Source organism: Stigmatopora nigra, chromosome 1 (genome assembly GCF_051989575.1).
Source record: "Stigmatopora nigra isolate UIUO_SnigA chromosome 1, RoL_Snig_1.1, whole genome shotgun sequence".
NCBI lineage: Eukaryota > Metazoa > Chordata > Actinopteri > Syngnathiformes > Syngnathidae > Stigmatopora > Stigmatopora nigra.
In genome coordinates, this window is record NC_135508.1 from 18,730,071 (window position 1) to 18,755,838 (window position 25,768).

At 41.2% G+C, this 25,768-nt stretch overlaps 3 protein-coding genes across 4 annotated transcripts; all 3 read left to right on the forward strand.

The window, feature by feature from the left end:
• Positions 1-984: 984 nt before the first annotated feature.
• On the forward strand, positions 985-4,819 carry wnt10b (wingless-type MMTV integration site family, member 10b). The gene is made up of 4 exons (XM_077726170.1): positions 985-1,180; positions 1,467-1,729; positions 2,517-2,950; positions 3,955-4,819. Exons 1-4 carry the CDS (start codon positions 1,104-1,106, stop codon positions 4,453-4,455), a joined length of 1,275 nt encoding a protein of 424 aa, XP_077582296.1. The 5' UTR covers positions 985-1,103; the 3' UTR covers positions 4,456-4,819.
• A 3,697-nt stretch (positions 4,820-8,516) lies between these two features.
• arf3a (ADP-ribosylation factor 3a) lies at positions 8,517-12,541 on the forward strand. The gene is made up of 5 exons (XM_077736929.1): positions 8,517-8,605; positions 9,856-10,042; positions 10,121-10,231; positions 10,520-10,644; positions 10,739-12,541. Exons 2-5 carry the CDS (start codon positions 9,895-9,897, stop codon positions 10,898-10,900), a joined length of 546 nt encoding a protein of 181 aa, XP_077593055.1. The 5' UTR covers positions 8,517-8,605; positions 9,856-9,894; the 3' UTR covers positions 10,901-12,541.
• A 2,003-nt stretch (positions 12,542-14,544) lies between these two features.
• LOC144210185 (receptor tyrosine-protein kinase erbB-3-like) lies at positions 14,545-25,502 on the forward strand. 2 transcript variants are annotated; one of them, XM_077736804.1, is made up of 28 exons: positions 14,546-14,988; positions 16,361-16,515; positions 16,685-16,871; positions 17,276-17,401; positions 17,486-17,548; positions 17,704-17,822; positions 18,179-18,320; positions 18,417-18,530; positions 18,610-18,727; positions 18,815-18,888; positions 18,999-19,089; positions 19,542-19,744; positions 19,838-19,970; positions 20,226-20,319; positions 20,529-20,686; positions 21,130-21,186; positions 21,793-21,934; positions 22,011-22,130; positions 22,208-22,306; positions 22,381-22,566; positions 22,631-22,786; positions 22,867-22,942; positions 23,025-23,171; positions 23,258-23,355; positions 23,426-23,602; positions 23,675-23,746; positions 23,890-24,178; positions 24,254-25,502. In XM_077736804.1, exons 1-28 carry the CDS (start codon positions 14,910-14,912, stop codon positions 25,000-25,002), a joined length of 4,224 nt encoding a protein of 1,407 aa, XP_077592930.1. In that variant the 5' UTR covers positions 14,546-14,909; the 3' UTR covers positions 25,003-25,502. The 2 variants fall into 2 exon arrangements, with proteins under 2 accessions (XP_077592848.1, XP_077592930.1); XM_077736722.1 differs by having other exon boundaries at positions 14,545-14,988; positions 23,890-25,502.
• The last annotated feature ends 266 nt before the right edge of the window (positions 25,503-25,768 follow it).

The window sequence follows — 25,768 nt, forward strand, 5'->3', positions numbered from 1 at the left end:
CATCCATCAACGAATCTTCTTCACTTTGCATGAAAAATCCGCATGCTTTTTCACAGGGTGTTTTAGATAGTTATCGATTTTCGCCAGTTTGGTGTAACTGCGATTTGATGCAAACTTACTGGTGCGTAAAAGTGGAGAGCAACTTTTACGCACGAGCAAGAAAGTCAAAAAGACTGCAGCTGTCAAGATTTTCAAGGATGTTTTTCATTCTTTTTATGAAATTTGCTCAGATTATACTCTAACATTTAGCCGAATTGAGAATTTTCCCACAATCTTTAAAGGGACTCTAACTTTCTTGACACGTTTTAATAAATGTTCCTTTCAGTATACCGATATATTTTTAAATACGTAGACTAAACGAGATCAAAATGGAATGTGGAAATTCAAAATGCTACATTTATTGTGTGTTCTATATTTGTTGGGATATCGTCTCTTTTGAGTCATATGATGTTTCACTTATTTATTGGTAACATTATTTAGTGCACAAACCTAAATGTGATTTTGTTATTTTAGTTTTTGAGTTTCAACCAAAATAAATAATAATAATAACAACAACAACGACAACAATAATACTAATGTAGGCAATAATTTAGTATTTCTTTTACTTCTCTGTATAAATGGCTCATTATTTAACAGATGCACACCACTGGATCTAAAAATGAAATTGATTTCATTACAGCAGCAAATTAAAGATTTCAGCACAATCGTTTCACACAACAATACGAAAAATAATCGATAAAATATCAAGTTACTATCCAAACATGCTCTGCTCGTCGTGAGTTTTGTCTCAGAACACCCGAATGTTATTTTACTGAGAAGGTTGTGGAGTAATAACAACTTCAATAGTGGGCAATATTTTGCAAACAATCGCCTTTGCCCCCCTCTCCACACGCCCCCTCCATGCCTCCCTCCCTCCCTCACCCTCCTCCCTCCTCCCTCCCTCCGCTCCAATGTGCGTCAACTCCTCTGTGCTCTTGTCTTCAGTCTCTTGTCGTTTGGCGCCGCCGCACTGACAATAAATCCCCATCCCAACAAAATAATCAAAAGTCTTTATAAACACGGGGAAACTTCAGCAGCGATTTAATGTCACGGTGCGACAGAAAATGGAACTACCAAACAAACTCCGCTTGGACAGGTGCCCTATTTTGGTGGCAGCCTTGTTATTACTACCTGCGTTGACGTAAGTGAATTTGAGAGCTTTTTACTCTCACATTGACGACTTTTAGACGCCACAAAACACTCTCTGTGATAGTTGACTTGCAAAAAGATTCTTTTGAGTTGTATCTTCATTTCATCACTTTGTGTGACGCTCCCACAAAAAAAAAAGACTGAAGTGTAACTGTTTATAATTCATTCAAATTCACTGTAAATCAATGTTTTTATCTGGACGTATGAATGGTCTCTGTCTGTCACTTTCTCTCACAAATACTTATTAATTTTACCCAGTTACTGTACGTTGCCTGCAGGGTTCTGTGTAATGATATTCTCAGCCTGAAGCTGGCAGGAGATCCGGTTCTAACCGCCAACTCGGTGTGCTTGCGCCTGGACGGCCTCAGTAAGCGTCAGATGAGGATGTGCGTTCGTCAACCCGACGTGACGGCCTCCGCTCTGCAGGGCATCCAGGTTGCCATCCACGAGTGTCAGCAGCAGCTGCGGGACCAGCGGTGGAACTGCTCATCACTCGAGAACCTCGGCAAACTGTTGCATCACAGCAATATCCTCAACAGGGGTGAGATTCCAGGAGTACTACATGCAAAAAGTTCCATTTGGCACAGACATTTTCATTTGTAGTTGTCCAAAGGCCAACAACCCGCACTCAATAGGCCAAATTTAAAAAAAAAAAAAGCAATTCCCTCGAGGATCACAGCCCTGCTTGAGCCTATTCCAGTCAACTATTTGCAATATATGCTGTACACTCTGAATTTGCAGGGCAATATAAGGCAAACAATAATTCATGATCAGACCTAAGAACCAGTTGATCTGCCAGTTTCCGGGATTATGAAGGAGTACATGTGTAAAACCCATGAAGCCACGTAGAGAACATGCAAATTCCACACAAGTCAAAGACTGAATTGAAAATGACACTAAAAACATTGAAAAATAATAATGATAAAAAAAAAGATTTATCTTGTTAGAATTTTTGTGTACAACTTACAATGATATGAAATTCCATTCGAACCCAACGGAATTTTAAACAACAAGAAAGTGTGGTATGAGCTTCAAAATTAAAACAAGGTACAAATAGATTTAGCTCCAATACAAAATAGCTACTCTAATTAATATTAAAATAAACGTAAACATTCACAGGGGAGGCATTTGGGTTATTTGCCTCCTTGTGGCCTCCGATTGTCTGGCAACCGATTCAGAGTACACCATGCTTACTGCCCATTGTTAGCTCGGATAGGCTACAGCACTCCACGAACCTTGTGAGGATAAGCAGAACGGAAGATGAATGAATGTTTTTCAAAGTTACAAGGCGTATCCTTTACGCTGTGTTCCGTATCTCCCTCCACAAGGTTTTCGCGAGAGCGCTTTCTCGCTTGCCTTGCTCGCGGCAGGTGTGGCACACTCGGTAGCCTCGGCCTGCAGCATGGGCAAGTTGGGGGCGTGTGGCTGTGGGGGCAAGCGTCGCCTGGATGATGACAAGCTCCGTTTGAAACTTGCGCAGCTGCAAAGGCCCCAAAAGGACGGCTCGGGATTCAACGTGGACTCGCTATCCTCAAGTCACTTGGGCGACCTGCCCGCCGACCCACACTCCGCCCACTACTCTGCGGGCTTCAAGCCTTTTCCTGACGAGCTGACACCCCTGCAGGAGACTTGGGAGTGGAGGGGCTGCAATCACGACTTACGTTTTGGAGAGCGTTTCTCCAAAGAGTGGCTCGACTCCCGAGGTTCTCCGAGAGACATCCACGCTCGTATGAGGATACACAACAACCGAGTTGGACGACAGGTGAGCACAACAAGTTATTAATGAGGGCTTGGTCCTTGTGAAGCACAAGGACTACATTCTTGAGCCACACTCTTTGAATCATTCATTGTTTGAGACTTTTGATTTTATTATATTCATCAAATGTTTACCACCAAATATCGACTCCAAATACTAGGATAAGCATAGGATTTTTGCACATTGATCTGGGTTTCAGGGCTTGTTATGAAATTCATTCTAATGTAATGATGGACAGATGCCTGAATAGGATAGAGTTTCATCTGTTTGAATTGTGAAATGCAAGTTTTTAATAGAAGATTAAGGTTATTGCGTTGTCTTTGAAGCTAGCTAGCTTATGAAACAGGGAAATGTCAGACAAGTAGAATTGCCTCACACTCCAAAAGATTATGTATATCCACTCTTTCAGGTTGCCAAATTGATATTCATATATTCATATGTATTACGAATGCCCCATAGTCATGTTATTGTGATTTTCAACACTCGTTATCAAGGCCTTGGTCTGAATAATGATCCATCATTGCTTAAAATATAGGGATAGACACCCTGAGGTTTTCCAATTTCTCTTTGGTAAATTCTCACCTAGTATTTTAAAAGTCTGTAAGTATCTTTTCTTTGCATTAACAAGTGATAATAGTAAAGTTGGTTGACGAATAGAATGTCAAATTAACTGTTAGGGAACAGTTGCGGTTGGGTTATTGTCTTTTTGATCAGGCTTCTCCCACTCCTGTTTTGCTCTATTTCACTCATTCACAGCCTTTTTGAAAATTCTTCCAAAGTGTAATTTGGCCTCACAATACATTGCTAACTCAAACTCAACTAAGTGAGGAGATATTTTAGTTAGCCAAGCAGTTATCGCATGTTTATTAGTGGAACTGAAAAGAAGTACCCACTATCTAAAAGTCGGGTGTCTCAATACTTAGACATAAAGTATTCATGCAGTGTTTTCTTCATCAAGACATTGATTGCGCTGTTTAATCTGTTCTCACGGTTCATTTTCTCATGCGCAGATAGTTGCTGACAACATGAAGAGGAGATGCAAATGTCACGGCACTTCAGGGAGTTGCCAGTTCAAGACCTGTTGGCATGTATCACCAGAGTTCCAGCTGGTGGGTTCAATACTCAAGGAAAAATTCCTGTCAGCCATCTTGGTCAACTCCCAGAACAAGAACAATGGAGTTTTCAATCCTCGACTGGGGAACGGCCGCCGAAGGAAAATGGGGAACCGGAACCGAACTCGCCGTCGTAGCGTCTCCAGACAGTTGGTTTACTTTGAGAAATCCCCGGACTTCTGCGAGCACGATGTGGCCATAGACTCTTTGGGCACGCACGGCCGTATCTGCAACAAAACTAGCCACGGCACGGACAGCTGTGGCTCGCTGTGTTGCGGCAGAGGACTCAATATACTCAAAGAGACTCGCAGTCAGCGCTGCAACTGTAGGTTTCACTGGTGCTGCTACGTACTATGCGAGGAGTGCAGTGTCACAGAATGGGTCAGCGTATGCAAGTAGACTGACAGCCTTGGCATCTGACATGGGGAAAATCCTTAATCCTTGGTAATGTCAATGGTTAGGTTTCATGTATAATGCAATTTGGAAGGTCCCTCAAAGCCATTGACATTTTGTATCGTCACAAGGCCAAGAGGGAGATTGAAAGACTCCTGTCATGCTATGTTTCAGTGCTCTTCTCCCAGTCCTGCTGCTTCAGTCCATCCATGTTTTTTTTTCTTTTAATTTGACATGTATATATTTGTAAATCATTCTTTTAAATAATTCTGGGGTTTCATTTGCTGAGAGCTCATATCCAGAAAAGTTTGGTTATAATTAATCTCTTCTATTGCTCTTTAATTTTACTGGATGATTTGTATATATTACACACGTGGGTTTGGACATACAACAAAACATTTGTCTGTTTGTTTGTTTGGAAGATTTTCTTTTTTTCCATTTCATTTTCGGAACCGTTCTATCTTCGTTAAGGGTGTGGGGCGTGCTGGAGCCTATCCTAGCTGAATTCGGGCCAGAGGCGGGGGACACACTTTCTTAGTGGCCAGCCAATTGCAGGGCACAAGGAGATAAACAACCATTCACGGTAGAGTGTCCAATCAGCCTACCATGCATGTCTCTGGAATGGGGAGCAGAGTACCCGGGGGAAACCCACGCAGGCCCGAATAGAACATGCAATGTCCACACAGATTGACCAATCTGAATTTGAAACCAGGACCCCCACTGAGGTCGAAACTCTGAGCACTCAGTCGCTAGTAGGCCGCCCTTTTTGGAAGATGTCGCTTTTAAAAGAAACCTTGTGACTCCTCACTTAAAAAAAAATCTTGACAGAGGCCTCATTATTCTTTAATTGGGAGTCATTCCTTCTTCAGAATTGTCCAGGAGAGATCTTGGAAGTACTTTTTATAGTCAGACCATTCTGTGAAAAGACCTTTTATAGGCTACAGAATATTGTCGATTAAAGCCCGACATTTATTATTACTGGGGAGAATCGCCAAAAAGCAGAGAGCAGAAAGCAGGATTAGTAATTCCCCCAGAGTTGAAAAAGTCACTGAAACATGCTGCTGTGACAACATACTGTAACATAGTTGCTAAGGTGATGCACCAGATGACTGCATTGCTGGACAGGTAATGGGAACTACCATTAATCCATTTTCTGTAGTAGTTGTTCTAACTAAGGAGATCAGCAGCTATTTTTATGGCAAAAATCAAGTCAAATTAACTATAAACCATTGACATTTACACCTACTGACAACATTTTCGAGACGTTCAACAGGTAAACAGTATTTTAGACGTTTGGTGAACGAAGCACTAGCAGAAAAAACACACACACATGAGGAGATGGAGATTGAAGTGGTCTGAGATTGTAACCCTGTACCTCTGCGAGGCAGATGTGCTAACCACGAGGTTCTTGCAAGTGTTGATAACACTTAGACACACAACAACACAACATGTGTTCTGGTTCACAGATGAGCTGACAGCATTCCCAGTGACCTCCTTTACTCTGTTGTGCACTTTCAGCAAAATGGTAAAGTCGGCACCTGGTTGAGCTTTAGGATCGCATCGTTCATAATATCACAGACGTCTGCCAGTGGATTTTGTGTCAATTCACTATTGTTTGTACAGACCTGAGTAAATAGCTTTTGACTCCTGAGGAATGGCAGTGCCGTTGGCTGAATCGACTATACTTTTGTGGAAAGTGGAAAAGAGAGAGTGACCTGTATGGAATGATAAAGGTCTGGATTTCTGGTTTGCGTTTCTTCATCCTTTCACCCCGGAGCAGCTGAAAGGGGGAATTTCCTGTCATCGTTTCACCCGAGCGTCAGAGAACGGTTGTTGGACGGACTGGAATTGTTTTCAATCTTTCCCAATCTACTTCTTGTTGCTGCAGACTGAGACACATGCGTAGTAACATTTTGACAGCGCCAGAATAATGACAACCAGACTGGGATGAAATTAAAGAGCGGCAACTGGAGAGGAAGTTGTGAGATAAAAGTGACCGGCTTTGATTGACACCGTGATTATAGGTCTAAAATGAGTCGATTTAAGTGTGTTTAGCTGGATACAAAGATAGTCAGATACAGTGGATCCATGCTGGAGCACAGGACAGGGACAAACAGGGATATATAAGGAAGGGATGAATAATGTGCACGCTATATAAATACGAGTCTCACAACATCTGCTTCTCAATTCCCCTTTCATTTTTGATGTGGGACGAGGCCGGGAAGGAGAGCGGCAGAGAAAACACAAGGAAGCAGCAACCCAGAACATCAAAGACCCTGCCCTCCTCATGCAAGGCCCTCATTAGTTCAGCTAGCAGAACCAACCAGACTTGTGATTGTGTTTGCTGGGGTGCACGCTGGCAAATACTTCAGAGGAAAGGTTCCTTTAAGTCATAACTAGTCAGCCCACCTCCGCCACCCGAGCCCGCCGTAACCTCGCCGTAACCCTCGACAAAACCCTCAGCTCACGCAAAACTCACTGTGAGCCCCCACCGTTCGCTCCACCCCGTAATCTGCTGTGCAGCTGCAAACATCCGCACCCCTCTTTATTCATGAGCCTTCAACTGCTAGATTGATAAACACATCTCATGCCGCACTCGCACAAAATGTCACTGAGGTCACGGCGACGATGTCTGAGCAGTTGGGAACACATTAAAGACCATGTAAGGTGAATTCATTCCTCTATGTCATGGTATGTACTTGTATTTGATTGACAGTGGAGAAGATCCTGTAAGGTTTCATTAAATTCCGAGGATGGTCTAATGATGAAATCTAAATTCTTCCGAATTTTTCAGATTCATTAGTAATTATTTTATCATTTAAATTCGCTGTCTTCGCCTTTATTTATTAAATGTAGACATATATTTTTTGCATTATACTCCACGTGATGGCCTTGGAGCAAGTGGTTAGCGCGTCAGCTTAGCAGTTCTGGGTCGAGGGTTGGATCCCAAGTTGGTCCTCATGGTGCCGAGTTTGTTTTCTCCGGGCTTGTGCGGGTTTTCTCTGGGTACTCCGGTTTCCTTCCTAATTCCAAAAACATGCAGAATAGGCTGGTTGAACACTCTAAATTGCCCCTAGTTATGAGTGTGACCATGAAGTTTTCATTTCCATCTTCTTGTGGCCTGTGATTGGCTGGTTACTGATTCAAAGGTGTCCCCAGCCCGGTGGCCCATAGTTACCTGGAGTATGCTCCAGCATCTCCTATGACACTTGTGAGGATAAGTGGTTCAGAAACAGATTGAGGACTCTACGTCTAATTTGATATTTTTTTGCGTCCTCCATATATATTTCAACATTTTAAAGAAATAATAATTATAAAGAAATGTTTTTCCCCAGTACTCATTGAGGACCCAGATGGGATGGGATTGAATTGGATAACTTTATTCATTCTGCATTGTCACAGTAGCAAGAGGGTGAGAATGCAGATATAGGAAAAAACATTTTAGACATAAATATATAGGTAATAAATAAGTTCATAAATAAATAAATACATGAATAAATAAATAAATAAGCATGTTGCTGAAAATATATATATACATATACGCAAACATACATATGTATACATACATATAGATGTACATGTATACCTACAGTTTGTCTTAACACTGCCATTTGATTAAACGCTGGGACGCAGAGTTGTGAGGCCGACACGCTAACCACTTGTCCACTGGGCAGCTCTATGCGGGTGTAATTTAATTTAATTTCTATATTATGCTTAGAGGTGGAAAGTATTCCCTAAACCCAAGTAGAAGTGCAGATATTATTTCCAATAAGTGATCAAGATCAACTTTACTCTACAACACTGACACCCATAAGAAAGGAGGGGTCAAGCTCGTAGAGTCCTGTTACAGTTTACTTATTTATTAAGACAATAAATATCCCTTTGTCAATTATTTAAACATTTTTAGTTCAGATCCTTTGTTTGTTTCACATGAACTCGTTTTCCAACAAAAACAAAATTAAATAGTCCAATTCAATGGAAAAAAAGACCATCTAGTCGGCAAAAAAGACACTTAATTCATGCACAAGTATACACTAAATGCATACTGTGGCTGCTGCATTACTGTAGCCAAATACCGCGAGATTACGTCATTGTATCATCGCGAGATACTCGCCTGACTGTCTTCTCCGGCCAGCTGGCAGCCTCCCGTTGACGGGTAAGTGGCATGAAATGTCAATGGGTAAATGGGTCAACGTTTATTCGAATAGATGTGAGAATAATACTATATTTGACATAAAGGAAGCCAACCCTTAATATATAGCTCAATGGAAGCTCTTTGATCGACGACATGAGGCAACCATTGTACTTGTCGTGACTATGCGGCGATTACACACACGGATCTACAAAATAATACTTCTATGTAATCAAAAAGAACGATCTTTAAATATGTAGCATCCGAAAATGTCGTTTGTTCGTCGACGTCGTCATTATCATCATCATCATCATCGCCACCATCACGGATCCCTTGCGAGCCACTTGAATAGGCACACGCGGTTAAGCGACTGCAGCAAAATGCAGCATTCTTGCAATGATCCCCGACACCCCGAGAATCATAAAATATAATCATCATTTTACGTTTGCTTGAAAAGATTCTGAAAAGGTTTAGAGAACACGGAGAGTTTTCCCCCATGGTACGCATTCAGGTGAATGATAAACCTGCTAAAGCAATAGGTTCACCTGCATGGTCGAAGTGCCACGACATATTGATATTTAAATATTTTTATTATTTATTTGTTGGCGTTTTGCTGTTAACATTTTTGTCTATAAGTGGTGTAAATATTTTTTAAAAATATATCTGCTATACAGTGGAATTATTCATAACTATACAGCAAGATATGGATATTGTCAAATAAATAAATATATATAAGTAACAGTCAATTAATTTAGCTCAGCATTTACTTTAAAAAAATCACTATGCTTTTGTATTGGAACCAATCTTATTATGCAGGTGTATACATATGTCGTGAGTGTTTACCAAAAATATTTTCACCATTAGTAATGAAGAATATATTTTTAAATTGTTGTTAAATAATATGTGTTGCTATGATACTGACATAAGGTTGAGCTTTTGTTGTCTTTAATCATAATGGTCTTTACTACATCTCCACCAGTCACTATAATAAAAAGTGGCTTTTGGTACCACATGTACTTTATGTCAACCTACATTTTTAAGAAAAGGTGCTGCCTTTTCATTTTTTTGTTGTATTGAGCAGCTTCTGAGATGTAAAACACTTAGTGGCAGTCTTCCAGATTGGACCTACATCTTTAGAGGTTTATCTTTAAGAGCCACAGTGTCACTACCACATGTTTATTTTGCGTGGTCTGGAACTTCTAAATGTGCGGTTCACTGGTTTGTATTTCCGTTATGCATGCTGAAGTTGCCTTCAACACTTCCTCTTGTCATAGTCCCGTTGCAGTTGAGGAAGAAGCGAGTTGCTAGTCATCATGGGCAACATCTTTGGAAACCTGTTAAAAAGCCTGATTGGGAAAAAGGAGATGAGGATTCTTATGGTGGGGTTGGACGCCGCTGGGAAAACAACCATCCTATACAAGCTGAAGCTGGGGGAGATCGTCACCACCATTCCCACAATTGGTGCGTGTGAACCACCATAAAAGTCATCTAACACTGAACCCAACCCCTATGATCCTTTTATCATTTGTTCTTGCTCAGGCTTTAATGTTGAGACTGTGGAGTACAAGAACATCAGCTTTACCGTGTGGGACGTGGGTGGCCAGGACAAAATCCGTCCCTTGTGGAGGCACTATTTCCAAAACACTCAGGGTAAGACAGATTTAGTTGCTACATTAGTTCTCTAATGCTACTGCGTGCACAGTCTGACTAATGTTTTACACGAGGTCATCACTCTTCAGCCGTACACCACTAAACAAATGGATTCGTCACCACTGCCGGTAAATGCAATCGAGCCATTTTAGGCGTTAGAGGATTTCAATGGATTTTGACGCTTTGTTCATCCTTGAAGTATCTTTAGTGGAAATGCTGTAAAGTCCTACTGGGGTGAGATGTTCTGGCAATGACTTTTGCTTGAGGGGATAGTCTTCTCTTCTTTAGGGTTGATTTTTGTGGTGGACAGCAACGACCGTGAGCGTGTCAATGAAGCTCGAGAGGAACTTATGAGGATGCTTGCTGAAGATGAGCTGCGGGATGCTGTTCTTTTGGTTTTCGCTAATAAGCAGGTGCGTTTCTTTGTTTTTGATGATTTCCTTTGCATTTGACAATATAAATAATAGAGCAGTTGGTCTCATTTTTGGTGTCCTTTCTTTTTTTAAGGACCTGCCTAACGCCATGAACGCAGCGGAGATCACGGACAAGCTGGGCCTGCACTCCCTACGCCACCGCAATTGGTACATTCAAGCCACCTGTGCCACAAGTGGGGATGGCCTCTATGAAGGTCTGGACTGGCTGGCCAATCAGCTGAAGAACAAAAAATGAAGGCTGTGGTCTGGAGAGCCGGGAAGTGTCAGCTCCAGGTAGTACTTATATTTTTTTGGGGATGCAATGAGTTTACATGGAGAGGCAGTGCTGAGAAGCCACTTCCAGGTTACGCGATGGCCTTCAAACCCCTCAAAAAACTTGTTCTATTACTTGAGTATTTATTGATTTGTTTGGATCTGCAGTGAGAGTTTTTAATCAAAATGTTTTGCTTTCTATACACTGGATACATAAATTGGATGTACGTTACAAATCTTATTTACTGAACAATTTATGGTTTTGTCACAAAGCTGTGTTGTTACCTAACTGTACTTAATGTACTGTAAATTATAACTAATGTCTTATTAGAATTAGGGGACTAGCAAATTATCAAAAAAAATATTGTGGTGATGTATTCCTCATTGTTTTTCAAACCAGCGCGGTACATCAGGAGCATATTTTCATTTATTTAATTTTGAATGTCAGTTTTGATGTGTTTTATTTACCTAATATCATATGCTTTCATATATTTAATTTTGAATGTGAATTTTGGTGTGTTTAATTTAAGTAATAACACACTGGATAATATCAATGGTAAGATAATCTTTTATCATAATTTATTTATTCTAAAATACATTTGAAAGTGTAGTTTTATGAAGTGATATAATAATTATTTGCTCATGGGAGCAGTGAAACCAGTACAAACGTATACGACTGCTTACCGTGCTGCATGTTAATACAGTCAATTCAGGCTCACGGATTTACGGGAATGACTCGCTGCCGATTGCTGTAAATAAAATCTTGTGCTTGGTCCACTTGCCCTGATCGATAAGGGTTCTGTTTAAATATTTGGTGTTGCTGACGTGCGGTCACTGTACTGATGCAGGCGTGAGAACGAGGAACAGAGGGTAGTCATGACTGAATGTGAAAGTTTTACCATAAAAAGTCCTTGTGAAAGCAGCTGCATTATATCTATCAAATCATTTGTCATCGCTTGATCTCCGATTGGCCGAAAACCCGTATGACGTGTGTCATTTGTGATACCGTCTTCCAAAACTATAAATAAATAAATGTTAAAAATGAAAACGTATAATATACTTAAATGGACAAATGTTTATTTTCCAATAGGTGGAATTATACGGTTAGTTTAGTAAGTTATTTGATTACTTTAAAATCCATCTTTTGTGATCGATTACAACTATTAAAACTAAAATTCAGATGGAGCTTCATGATGCATTTTAATTACAGTGTCAAATCCAACTACCTTCTAATATGCAACTGCATGCTTTTGTATATCATCGTAGGTAAAAAGTATATCAAAGTATTTGTGGTTAAACTGAATGTTTTGTTGATACGCCTGTCAGATGGTGTGCCTGCATCATTGATGACTGATTGTGTGAGAGTGGGTGTGTGACAAGCATTGTTTATGCAGCCTTACATTTCCACTGGTTGAATTCGACTAAAAAAAAAAGAAATACTAGTTTAAAGATGTCTCATTTCTTTCAACAATACATTTTGTTATGATGCGCAGACTTGTACCTTGATGAAGTAAGCATATATACATTTATGAATTGTAACAAATTATGGCATAATGTGTTAAATTATAAGTTATTTCAATACTTCTGTCTCCACCCCAACTGATCAATAAAGGGAATGAACATGCTTTTGTCTTATTTTTGATCCTTCACTTTTCCCTATTTGGTTAGTTTGCAGATTTTCAACTCAGGTTGTTCAAGAGCCAGTGCAAGAGTGATAAAATTAAAAGGAACTTGGCACAAATAGTTCCACTCTCATCAGAGGTGTCTGTATGGGAGAGTACCACTCTGTCTCCAGGGGTGTGACAGCAGTATGTGAGTCAAAGCTGCTCCTGGGGCCACCAGCTCTCCGGCCCCCTGCAGGACGGTCACAATAGTCGCCCCAGGGCAGATGCCATAGCTGGGATTCCCACCCGTAACCCGGACGCCTTCGCCCAGGGCACAGACACACTGGCAGCAGCCCCACAATCAATTCATCAATCTTTGAAGGGAGACATAACTGCAAAAGGCCACGGCAGTCACCCCCACAGCTTGCCATGGGAGGGGTTTGACTTCATGGCTTAAAGTGCAGAAAATCATAAAAGAACGCTCAAACCAGCCCATGAGCCGATTATGTATGGGGCTAGGTGACTATTATTGTCTTGACAAAAAAAAAAAAAAAAAACTGATAATGACTTTTGTTTTCATTTTCTGCCTTCTGTGCATCTCAGTATTACGGCATGTTGCTTTGTAGACCTTTTGGCTGCCATTATTTCAATGTAGCTGTCAGGGGGTTGGAGTAAGGGAAGGGGATGAAACATAGGTCCTTGAAGAAGTAATCCTCAGTATCTTCAGGCTCTGTCTCCTCCTGCTGGTAAAGAAGAACTTTCACTTTGACATTACCATAGCAAATTGTGTGCCATGTCTCAGGGCCAAAATATGATATGCCAACTCTAGCAAAGGTGATTTTCTTCCCTACAAACCCAGCCCACTATAACCTCTATCATTAAACACCCATTGATTTTGAATATCCCGTCTTTGCTGTGGAGACAATTTCACATTTCCATAATTCTTTGCTATTTCATTGGGGCTTTCAAAAATCCATCGGTCCATCCATTTTAACATCAATTATCACTTTCAAGGTTTTAGGGTAACCGAGCCTAACCCAGCTGACTTCGGCCAAATGGCAGGCTACGTCCTAAATTGATCAGCAAGCAGTCGTATGGCACACACAGAGACAAACAACATTCATTTTCTGAACCACTTATCCTCATGCATGTGTGGGATGCAAGAGCCTATCCGAGCTAACTATGGGGAACAGGCAGGGGACACCCTGAATTGGTGGCCAGCCAATCGCAGGTCACAAGGAGACAGACAACCATTCAAACTCACACCCATACCTACGGGCAATTTACAGTGTAGCCTGCATGTTTTTATGTTGTGGGAGGTAAACCGGAGTACTCACACAAGCTCGGGGAGAACATACACACAGAGACGACACCTGGAATCGAACCCTCCACCCCAGCACTGTGAGGCAGATGCATTACTTAGCGCTCGGATAGAAAACAACAGCAATTTCCCTTTAAATTGCTGTAATTGTTCTAAAACTTAATAGCTTAACTGCACTTGTTCACTGGTCTGATTTTGTCAAATGTATTTATTTTTAACCTTGCAGGGTCTTTACAAGTAACAACAATGAGAATGAGCTCACCATGATTCACAGATTGTGAGTAAAAGTTGCTGAGTTTCCCCATAGGGTCTTTCTTTCAGTCTTGGCGTCACATTGCGGAATCGTGACTACTTTCAGGCCATCTTTGCAAATTAAGCCTGTTATGGGGCTGAGAAGTTACTTGACCATGTGACAATGTGAGCATTGTGGCTGGCTGGCCCATGCGCATCAAAGAAGTGATTAAGAAGCAGGCTGCAAGGGGTACAATACTGCTCTTTACAGGGCGAACAGAGTAGCCACTCAATACACTGCAGCAGCATTTGGACATGCACAGGCCGCCTTTAGACACATCTGTGCTTTAAAAGTGATGCGCAGAGTTCATAGCCTTAACACAAAGGTTGGACTTTGTATTCATACTGGCATTTTTACCATAGTACAAAGTCTTATTTTACATTTTTTTATCATTGACAATCATTTTGCATCTACAATTCTATATAGTCAATGCCGCAGCTGTCCTTGGAATCAATTAATGACAACAACATCAGCCAAAGACGGACCAGCCTCTGATTGGTGGATAAATGCCTTCTATGGCCAATCAAAAGGCCCCATCTGGGAGGGAAGTTCCATCCCAACATGAAATGCCACTTGTTGGTTGTTTTCATCAACTGAATTGGCGCGTTGATCTGGATCTTTTGCACATTTAAACGATAACAAGAAGACGTCCCCTGAGGAAGTTGTGGGAAGGAAAGGATAGTTTTAATGAATTCAAGATTTTCTACATGTAAACATCAGGTTTATTCTACTTCTAGAATATGGTGAAAGATTAAACAATTGTTTTGATATCAACATGACCCAATGGCAAGTCTTTGTATTCTCTCTGGGATTATTGAGGAGTCTACAAGCAACACTATCTCAAACACATGATGGTAAGTGCTCTCTTTTTGTCTTTATAATTAGAATCCTGTAATAATAATATACTTTGCCTTAGATATTTCTGTTCTCGTCAAAAGCTGTTTACAACTGTTAATACTGAGCATTAATCAAGCACATTATAGCGTTCTATAAAACAGTCTCATTTATAAACTGACAGTGATTAAGGCACGTAATAGATAACAATAGATTTTAAGTGTGTCTGAGAGCCACATGCCCTTTTAACCCAGTCAATATTCCTTCAATTATTCATTTTTACACAGTGATAGTTATTATTAATTGAGTGCTTGACAACACTTCAAAAGCTACTAAATTTTCAATTCCCAGGACATTTTCCCAGGCAATGTTTGAAGAAATAATGCTTCGAATGATGAATTGTCTCAAAATAAACCAGTCATTATACTACAGTCTTTGCAATCCAATGAGTTTGTGTTACTTTTGTTGACTGGTGCAAGCACACTAAGAGATTTGCATGTCTTCCGTTTAGGATATTTCCCTTCTCCCTGCCAGCATAGACGACTTACACACAAGGCTTTGTGTTTTACTATGATCTCAACAGCGCATCCCCTCATTTCTGTCACACATGTACTGTAGACCCATGAGTGCACATAGACGTTCTGTTACTGCCTGAGAGATAGATAGAGATAGATGGAGAGAGAGAGAGAGAGAGAGAGAGAGAGAGAGAGAGAGAGAGAGAGAGACTGTCCACATTTATAATTTCATGACAATAAGAACTTTGTATGAGAGAAGACCCTTCTATTCGACCCCAAGCCCTTTTATTCCGTTAGCCTGAGGCATAGATGGGTCTGTCTGTGGTAGACTATTAATTGTTTTACCATTTCTTTATTTTTAAGTTGATCAATAAGTTGCTGTACTCATTACAAAATACTGCAGGAGGAAGTATGAGGAGTCTTGTGTGTGTATGTGAGGGAGATCCTCTTATACATTGTGAGATAGGAAATGAATTTGACTTTGAGTAAATGTGAAGACGTGGTCAAGGTGACTTCAAGAAGAAATTAATTGTGATGGTCTTGCCTCAAGAAATCAAAAATGATTTCACCCTTGGACAAGTTACACTGAAAAAAAAGGAAAAACCCACAATTGAGGTAGAAACCAAGCAGTGTGTGGGTATATTTTATAGAAAGTGTATAATAAATAATGAATGATTTTTTTTATTTGCTTATGCTGATCTGTCAAATTGTACGTTACTGTCTTTTGTATTATGTAGTTGTTTACACACTTGATTTTCACAAATTCACACTCATTTTTAGATTCAAAATCAGCTGCGAACAGGTTGGCAGTCGAAAAATGCAGAGATGATGGTACATTGATCCAATCATGCTTATACCTCTTTTTTATGTCTTTTAGTGGTGTGTGTTGGTACCCAGAATGGACTGAGCTCTACTGGGTCACAGGAGAATCAGTACAACCTCATCAAGGAGCGCTATGACAGCTGTGAAATTATTATGGGGAACCTAGAAGTCACACAGATTGAGAGTAACTGGGACTTCTCATTCCTTAAGGTAAGAAAAAAAAAGATATCCATGTCGATATGAAGACCAAGTGGAAATCCATCACATGAATTGGGTTCTTTCTCCCATTTGTCCATCTTTGTGCTTTTTGTAAAACCCTGAAAAATGAAATAATCTGGACTCAGCCGTTTTGTTTCATGAGCTTTTTCCCTCCCACCAGACAATCCGTGAGGTGACTGGCTACGTACTCATCGCCATGAATCACTTTCAGGAAATTCCCCTTCAACAACTGCGGGTCATCAGGGGAAGCAGTCTTTATGAAAGGCGCTTTGCACTTTCTATTTTCTTTAACTATCCCAAAGATGGATCTCAAGGCTTAGGTCTGCTCGGACTCACAAATCTGACAGGTAAAGACAGGAAATGTCACACAAGCTAAAAAAAAGAACTGACTCCATACGTACTTTCCGAGGATTTGAAACATTGATTAGTAAATATCTTAAATATTTACCTATACAGTTTTTATTTTTACTCTCAGTGAAACTTTGGGAAAGCGCTGTAGAAAGAAAATGTACTTCATTAATTACAGTAAATTGTTTACATCAAGTTAAGACATTAAAGGATACAAAGCAAATGGGACATGAAAATTATTATTTTTTCTTATACAGCTAAATTCTTATAACAAATACTTTGACTTAAATACAAAGACTTAGTAGTCTTAATTCACACTTAGTGAAGTCGATTAGCAACAGTCCATTTTTTTGCATTGGGCAAAACATGCTGTAAGTTAACCAGTCTACTTTTTTTCTTGCAGAGATTTTGGAGGGAGGAGTACAAATTCTTAACAATAAATACTTAAATTATGGCCCATGGATCTACTGGCAAGATATAATACGGGACATCAATGCTCCCATTGACATTCACTACAACGGCCAGAAAGGTTTGGCATGGTCTTTTTACCAAATAAAATGAATTGTTTGAATTGCTATGTATTGTGTGGTAACGAATGTCCTTGTTGTCTCAGGGCTGTGCCACAAATCTTGTGGGGATTATTGCTGGGGGCCAAATGAGAAGCAGTGTCAGATCTGTAAGTGCACAATTGCCCCTATTCTTTTTTGCAGGCTTTTCGCCGACCTCTAGTGTTCCATTTCAACTGCACTCTTCACCCCGTAAATGACCCCTGAATTGATGGTGAATGTCCCTAATGAGCTCTCGCCAACTTTTGGCCACTATGCATTTCAGTGACGAAGACGGTGTGCGCTCCGCAGTGTAACGGTCGCTGTTTCGGGACCAGTCCCAGGGACTGCTGTCACATTGAGTGTGCAGCGGGATGCACGGGCCCTCTGGACACTGACTGTTTTGTAAGTGTTGTACTCACAACCTGGAAATCAAAGTGGTTTGGAAAATACATATAATTAGTCCAACCTAATTAGTGGGGGGTTTTGATTTTGGGCGTAGCTGTTTTAAGTCCACATTTCACCCATTTAAAACATTGTTTTAATCTAATAGGCTCGTGATTATTAGATTTTGTTATAATTACATTATAAAGGCAAATACGGCTAAATGGGAGTATACATGGGCAAGTATGGCTAAATGGGAGTATACATGGGCAAGTATGGCTAAATAGGAGTATGTCAAGACACCTGTTTTGAATTTTTTGTTTTTGCAGGAAACCAAGTGTCCAGTGAGTTTATGTGTGTTAATACTGTATGTGTAGGCATGTCGCCATTTTAATGACTCCGGAGCCTGCGTGCCTCAGTGTCCACAAGCTCTCATCTATAACAAGCAAATGTTCCAGATGGAGACCAACCCCAATGCAAAATATCAATATGGATCCATTTGCGTCTCTCAGTGCCCCAGTGAGTGTACTGTGTCATACAGTACACACAACATCATAGTTCATGGTGGATTTCTTTCAATTTGATTTTTTTAATCGCCAAACACTTCTATTGTAGCTCATTTTGTGGTGGACGACAGCTCCTGTGTGAGTGTCTGTCCTCCAAACAAGATGGAGGTGGAGCGGGAGGGACACAGACGCTGTGAGCCTTGCACTGGACTCTGCCCAAAAGGTTCGACACTAACAAATACTTAAATTGCGCGTGGGGGGAGAAGGGGTGATTGACTAATTATTGGCCTCTTTCCTGAAAGTATGCGAAGGCACTGGTGCGGAACACAGGCAGACCGTAGACTCGAGTAACATTGACAGCTTTATCAACTGCACAAAGATCCAAGGAAGTCTTCATTTCTTGGTCACGGGGATTCTTGGGTATGTATACAAGTGTGTCTCATGCTGTTAAATTTGAAACCCACATAATTTGGTGGACCTTCCTATATTTCTGTTTGGCCTCATCAGTGATGACTTCAAAAAGATCCCAGCTTTGGATGCCAAAAAGCTGGACGTGTTCCGCACTGTCATAGAAATAACAGGTACATTGCCATTCAACATAAATAGGCTCTGAGCAAATGCTTCCCTTCTTGTCGAAGCAATATTGTAATATGGACAAAATTGTTTTGGCATGTTTGTGTTTGATTATTAGATATTCTGAACATCCAGTCATGGCCAGAAGAGCTCAATGATTTGTCCGTATTTTCGAGTCTCACCACTATTCAAGGGAGGTCACTTTACAAGTAAGTACTATTTAGATTGTTTTTGTTTTTACGTATGTGTGTGTTTCTACAGGTGATATTTCTCTGTAAGACAAGAAAATGTAATTTGTGGTAAGAAAATACAATTGTACAAAAAACAATATAACAATCCTCATATAGGAAATTTGTTATGATAAAAAATGTAGGATAAAAAAAAGAAAACTTAATGTTGGAAGAGAAGGAAATAAAAATGATCTAAAAACTGGATTCATGATATAAACGTAAGATGTTATGTAGTAATAATATTTCAAATTTTCCAGGTTTTTATTAGTCAATCATATTCATGTGCATAATATCATGTTAATTTGTGGAATATTTTGTAGAATGGGGTACCTCACAGTAGTTTATATTTGTATTGTATTTCGTTTATAGTCATTTTTTTTTATTTGAAGCCAGAAAAAAGTCCCACAACCCCAATAAACTGTCATTCACAGGCGATTTTCCCTGATGGTAATGCGCATCCCCACCCTCACCTCGCTGGGCCTGCGTTCTCTGCGAGAGATCAGCGATGGCAGCGTGTACATCAGTCAGAACGCCGAACTGTGCTACCACCACACTGTGAACTGGGGTGAGCTGTTCAGGGGTCACCGTGTCAGACTCAACAGCATCAACAGCAATAGGCCGCTGGCAGAATGCGGTGAGGTCGGCTGCATGGCTCTCATTGTCCTATTGGTTCATTTTGAACCTCAAGTTTGAGCATATCTGATTCTTTGTGTTGTATATGTTGCAGTTGCCGAGGGCCATGTTTGTGACTCGTTGTGTTCAAACTCTGGGTGCTGGGGTCCAGGACCTAACCAGTGTCTGTCCTGCAGAAACTACAGCCGAAATGGCACCTGCGTGGACAGCTGTCATTTCTATACTGGGTCAGTATATGGTAAAGATAGCATATAGTACTCGCAACAAATGTGTCTTGCTGTGAAAAATCTTGACAATCATAAATGACATTTAGTTTTATTAATAAATCTCTTGAATCAATTTGAATAAATTTGTTCAAAACATTTTTAGACAAGGCTGAATTATGTTCACGTGCAAGCATACAATGCATTATAGTTTCTTAAGACAGGATTATTATTTAATATAATCATATCTGACTTATATTTGGTCTTTTGTCTCCACAGATCTTCAAGAGAATTTGGAAGGGCTGACGGAGAATGTGTTGCATGTCACACAGAGTGTAAACATCTGGAAGGAAAAGCCAGTTGCACGGGCCCGGTAGATGTTTCCAAATCCATTGCTACTGCAAACTTTAACTCAAACGTTATCAATACAATATATATATATATATCTTATCTGACGGTGACTTAGTTCCATATTGTCCTAATTTTAAAACAGTAGAATTTCAAAACTCATTTTATTCATCTTGGTTTCCATATGTTCTATTTTGTCACTCTAGTCACTCTAACAGCATTTTTTTTATTTAGGGTGCATTTGAATGCGCAGAGTGCGCCAACCTTCAAGACGGTCCATACTGTATGTCTTCGTGCCCTGCAGGACTTAATGATGGGCAGAGTGGGCTCATCTTCAAATATCCCAACAAGGAAGGCCAATGTGAACCGTGTCACCACAACTGCACCCAAGGGTGAGCTGAAATTCTTTTAAAAAAAAAATGAAAACATTATACTTCCTGAGTTGGCAGCACAGCGGCTGAGTGGTCAGCGCGCCGGCCTCACAGTGGAGGACCTGAGTTCAAATCTAGCTCGGTCCACAGGTGTGGAGTGTGCATGTTGTCCCTGGGCCCGCGTGGCTTTTCTCTGGCCACTCCGACTTCTTCACACATTCTAAAGACATGTGTGGGAGGCTGATTGGATGGTCTTAATTGCCCCTAAGTATGAGTTTGAGCGTGAATGGTTGTTTGTCTCTTTGTGCCCTGCGATTGGCTGGCCACCAATTCAGGATGACCCCTGCCAGCACCTCCTGCGACCTTAGTGAGGATAAAGCGGTTCAGAAAATGAGTTGAGAAGAGATCCCAAGTGTCTATATATTTTTTAAACTTACAGTATCCTTTTCCTATGTATTTACCAGATGTTCAGGCCCTGGACTCAGTGATTGTTTGGAAAATGTCAGGCTAGCAGCAAGCAGGTGAGTTTCTCCTGCTACACGTAAATATCGGACTAAGATATACAGAAAAAAATGCAACGCTCCAACCAGTGCTCGTAGATATTTTTACACAAGGGAGATTCGGCGAGAAAGACAGTGTAGTGTTATCGTACCCAACGTCTTGGTCACCTGGCTGTCTCGTATGCTCGTATCTCATAATTAGTCTTGTATCTCAAATTTCTTGTGTATTTGGGAACTCCTATGTCAGGGCATTACTATATTTACTTAATTGAAACATAATTCTAATATGACATCAGATTTAATACAATAGTTCTTTAGTATTATAAATAAACAAGAAGAACAATATACAGTATCTTGTCTCCTGTTGAACTATCAAGACGTCCTCAAAATTCTCTCTAAACATTTGGGCTACGTCTGTCTACTACTAAGGCCAGTCAAACGGTATTTAATGAAGCACACTACATTGTTTGTCTGCAGCTGTGTGAAACCAATAAGAGCACATTTTATCATCTGGTCTCCATGTCCCTACAACCACATGAAACAAACATAATATCTCCATTCAACTTGGTTTTGCTCTATTACTGACCTTTTTACCCCATATTTCCACACTATCATCACACTCTGAAGTGGCCAAATCACAGGCATTGCCTTAGGTGTACCGGCTGGCTTGATATTCTGCCTCGTCTTGTTTTTCCTGGGAGTTCTTTATCACCGAGGCCTGGCCATCCGCCGCAAAAGAGCCATGAGGAGGTACCTGGAGAGTGGAGAGGTGAGTCCGTCTATCAGGCTGTTTTTGCATAGACACCTCCTTTGCCTTCATTAATAAATAATGTGGGACTTGGCAGAGTTTTGAGCCGCTAGGTCCTGGGGAGAAAGGAACCAAAGTTCACACCCACATCCTAAAGCCATCAGAGTTAAAAAAGCTGAAAGTCCTTGGTTCTGGTATTTTCGGCACAGTGCACAAGGTATCAATCTAATTATTGCCCTTTGGAGCATCAGCTGATGAATGCAGAGCATGCTATTGAATCTTTATACTCTAAAGGGATTTTGGACTCCAGAAGGGGAGACAGTTAAGATCCCAGTGGCCATCAAGACTATCCAGGACAGTTCGGGCCGTCAGACTTTCACCGAGATAACCGACGTAAGAATCCAACGAATCGCATGAAAAAAAGGAACATTTCCATATCTGTATATCTATCTCTATGCACTCAACAGCACATGTTGTCCATGGGCAGCCTGGACCACCCCTACATTGTGAGAATTTTGGGCATCTGCCCGGGATCCAGCCTGCAGCTGGTCAGCCAGCTCAGTACACTAGGGTCTTTACTTGAGCATATTAGGCAGCACAAGAACAGCCTGGGCTCCCAACGTCTGCTCAATTGGTGTGTGCAAATTGCCAAGGTAAGTACACATGCAGTCTACATTCTGGGAATGGTGCATTGTGCTGACCTTTATTTTGTGTCAGGGTATGTACTACTTGGAGGAACACTGTGTAGTGCATAGGAACTTGGCAGCACGCAACATTCTACTGAAGAACAACTGCCAGGTCCAGATCTCGGACTACGCTGTGGCAGATCTCCTTTACCCCGATGAGAAGAAATATGTCTATACTAATGCCAAGGTTGTACCGAGTTTCTCAACCATATATTGGTGTCAGGTAACTAACTACATTGTGCTACATGCTATTGTGTCCTTGCGCAGACTCCCATCAAATGGATGGCTCTCGAAAGCATCTTGTTTCGAAGATATACTCACCAAAGTGATGTGTGGAGTTATGGTGAGATGCTCGGTCAATAAATTGAGTGATAGATGTGAGATCAGTGTCATTTTACAGGGACATTAATCTTTCTTTGCACAAGGAGTGACAGTGTGGGAGATGATGTCTTTTGGAGCAGAGCCTTACGGGTCAGCACAAGCGCAAGAGGTGCCGTGTCTTCTGGAGAAAGGAGAACGTCTATCACAACCTCAAATCTGCACCATAGATGTTTACATGGTCATGGTCAAATGTGAGTGCCCGCAACGCTTCTTCCCGTCGTGCCTGATGTGAGATAGATATGAAAAAGATATGAAAAAAGAGCTATTCCTCTTTCAGGTTGGATGATTGATGAGAATATAAGACCCACTTTCAAGGAGCTGGCAAGTGACTTTACGCGAATGGCCCGAGATCCACCCAGATACCTTGTCATTAAGGTGAGACACTCCTCATTTGATTGATTCTTACTTTAAATAACAATAACCTTCATATTTGGACTTTTTACAGTTGGATGGAGAGGAAAGTGCCTTGCCAGACGTTCATCGGAGAGATTCTGAGCGAGGGCTACTTGACCCAGACCTAATGGATGAAAACGAGGACACATTGGAGGATGGTTTCGACACCCCACCTCTGCAACATTCTCCTTCATGGAGTCTGTCTCGGTCAAGGATGAATTCTTACGGGGTAATTGAACTTATTTGAACGCATAGACCTGTTATCAAAAGTGAATTAAGTTTGTTCCTCACTGAATCGTAGAGTGCTGCCTCTCAGTCGGGAATTGTTGGATACATACCCATGACTCCTAGTCCCTCAGAAAGCATCCGTCAGGTGAGATCCACAGATGTACACGATGACAATTTGGTTCCTTTTTATGGACTAAATACCGATATAATTCACTCCAAATTGGTATGAAATATATCGAAAAAACATTCATTTTCCCTGTCATAAATTCTTTTTTCTTCTTTTTAAAGTTGCGCTTCCAAAGGTCTCGCCGCAGCTCGGTGCGAACGCTGCCAGAAAGGTCAGAGGTCAGAAGGAGTAGCAGAGAAACAGACATGCGGGACGAAAGCTTCAGGCCTGGGGCTTTTCCCAGGACCCGGCTTGGCTCTGAAAGGGCTGCTCCTCGCTTAAGCAGCAGTAGGACCAGGAAGTTCTCAACAGCATCAAGCCCATCTTCATCCGGACAGACGGACAAGGAAGCAGAGGCAATAGAGAAATATGGTTATGTCCTTCCAGGATCATTAAACTCTCCAGAAAGAGGTAAAATGCAAAATCTCGGCAATCTACTTGACCTGATTCAAATCAATAACAGTTTGATTGTGGCATGGTCCGCAGCGTATAAAATCAAACCACGGATAACAAAGATGAAAACTTTGGCTCTGGAGTATGAGGTGATGAGTTGCAAATCTGATCCCGGTCTTCACCCAACTGAAGACAACGACGCCTCAACAGGGGATACTTTCAAACCACTACCTTCAACGACTGCTGTTACTCTGTCAACTCCTCATGAGGACACCTCGCCATTGTCTGCAGAGAATCACCAGGTCAATGAAAACTGTAGGGACTGTACAGCAGAATCCCCAGAGGAACATCAGCTAAGTATAAAGGAATCCATCCAAACTGTGCAGGCACATCCAGTGAACGGTAGGTATGAATATATGGACATTAGGCGCTCTGAGTCCACAGAGGAAGAAGCAACGAAAAAATCTGTGGACGAGTCACACGAAACTTTCCAGGGAGACGTGAGTCAATTAGGAGACACGCGGGATTGCCAGCACAAAAATAAACAACAAACCCTTCAGGGAAATGTCAGTAGTTTGCGAAGGCCAGATGTGGTCGCGAATGACGGACGGAACGAGTATGAGGACATGGCTACGTTTGAAGGAATACCCAGTGGGTGGGACCAGGCAGAATACCAGAACCTCCCAGTGAAGGGGGAGGTGGGCAGCAGCCGGTGCACCGGGATCGGGGGATACATCAAGGTATGCACAGGGATGGGCGAGCCTGGCAACAGCTCATCATTTGACAACCCCGACTACTGGCACAGCAGGTTGTTCCTAAAGCCAGATGCTGTACGTACATAATAATGCGGACTGGGATGTGCATGCAGCCTCCAGCTGCTGTGGTTAAGCGTGTTGTCCTCCAATATGTGCTTTATGATATTACCCACAATACTTTTATTATATCATGAACTGGAATAAATGTCTTGGATCATTTTTCAGTGTTGGGGTGCATGAAATGAGGACATTGCACAGGCTGTAAAGCAATGTTGCAGGCATTTCTGTATGCTGACACTTTATTTACACAGGAATGATTTTGATACACGTGAGCCTATTTTAAGATACAAGCTGTCAACTGGACGATTTTGAACGAATCGTTCAACATAACAAAAAGAATTATGTGTCCCAGTAGAGTATAATTGAATAACTAAACTCATATCTGGGTACCATTTTAGCTTGAGTTATTGCATGAATGAATAATTGTCATCACTATTAAGTGCATACACAACACTGTACAGTACTTTATATCAAACTTTTTTATTTTTAATCTGTGTTTGTTCAATAAAACCCATGCCTTGCCTTCCAAAAAAAGAGTAGTCTGATGATTTCTTTACAAAATCTTATTTTTTTCAAGTTTGGTAAAAAAAAAAAATCATGTTCACACATAATTTGGGGAAATTTAGAGTGTCCAACTAGACCCCCCTGCCTATTTTTGTAATGTGGGAGGAACCTGGAAGAAAGCCACGCAAGCCCAGAGAGAACATCCAAACTCCACACAGAAGGCCCGACCTGGGATTGAACCATAACCCCAGAACTGTGAGGCCGGCACGCACCATAGTAGCTGGTTTGA

Excerpts from the sequence above, each read along its gene's own strand:
- arf3a (XM_077736929.1), top strand. The coding sequence starts at position 9,895 with ATGGGCAACATCTTTGGAAACCTGTTAAAAAGCCTGATTGGGAAAAAG. Across the intron at positions 10,043-10,120 it reads CACCACCATTCCCACAATTG|GCTTTAATGTTGAGACTGTG; the intron begins GTGCGTGTGAAC and ends GTTCTTGCTCAG. Across the intron at positions 10,232-10,519 it reads CTATTTCCAAAACACTCAGG|GGTTGATTTTTGTGGTGGAC; the intron begins GTAAGACAGATT and ends TCTCTTCTTTAG.
- LOC144210185 (XM_077736722.1), top strand. The coding sequence starts at position 14,910 with ATGACCCAATGGCAAGTCTTTGTATTCTCTCTGGGATTATTGAGGAGT. Across the intron at positions 20,687-21,129 it reads CACCACAACTGCACCCAAGG|ATGTTCAGGCCCTGGACTCA; the intron begins GTGAGCTGAAAT and ends TGTATTTACCAG. Across the intron at positions 21,187-21,792 it reads GTCAGGCTAGCAGCAAGCAG|TGGCCAAATCACAGGCATTG; the intron begins GTGAGTTTCTCC and ends CACACTCTGAAG.
- wnt10b (XM_077726170.1), top strand. The coding sequence starts at position 1,104 with ATGGAACTACCAAACAAACTCCGCTTGGACAGGTGCCCTATTTTGGTG. Across the intron at positions 1,730-2,516 it reads CAGCAATATCCTCAACAGGG|GTTTTCGCGAGAGCGCTTTC; the intron begins GTGAGATTCCAG and ends TCCCTCCACAAG. Across the intron at positions 2,951-3,954 it reads ACAACCGAGTTGGACGACAG|ATAGTTGCTGACAACATGAA; the intron begins GTGAGCACAACA and ends TCTCATGCGCAG.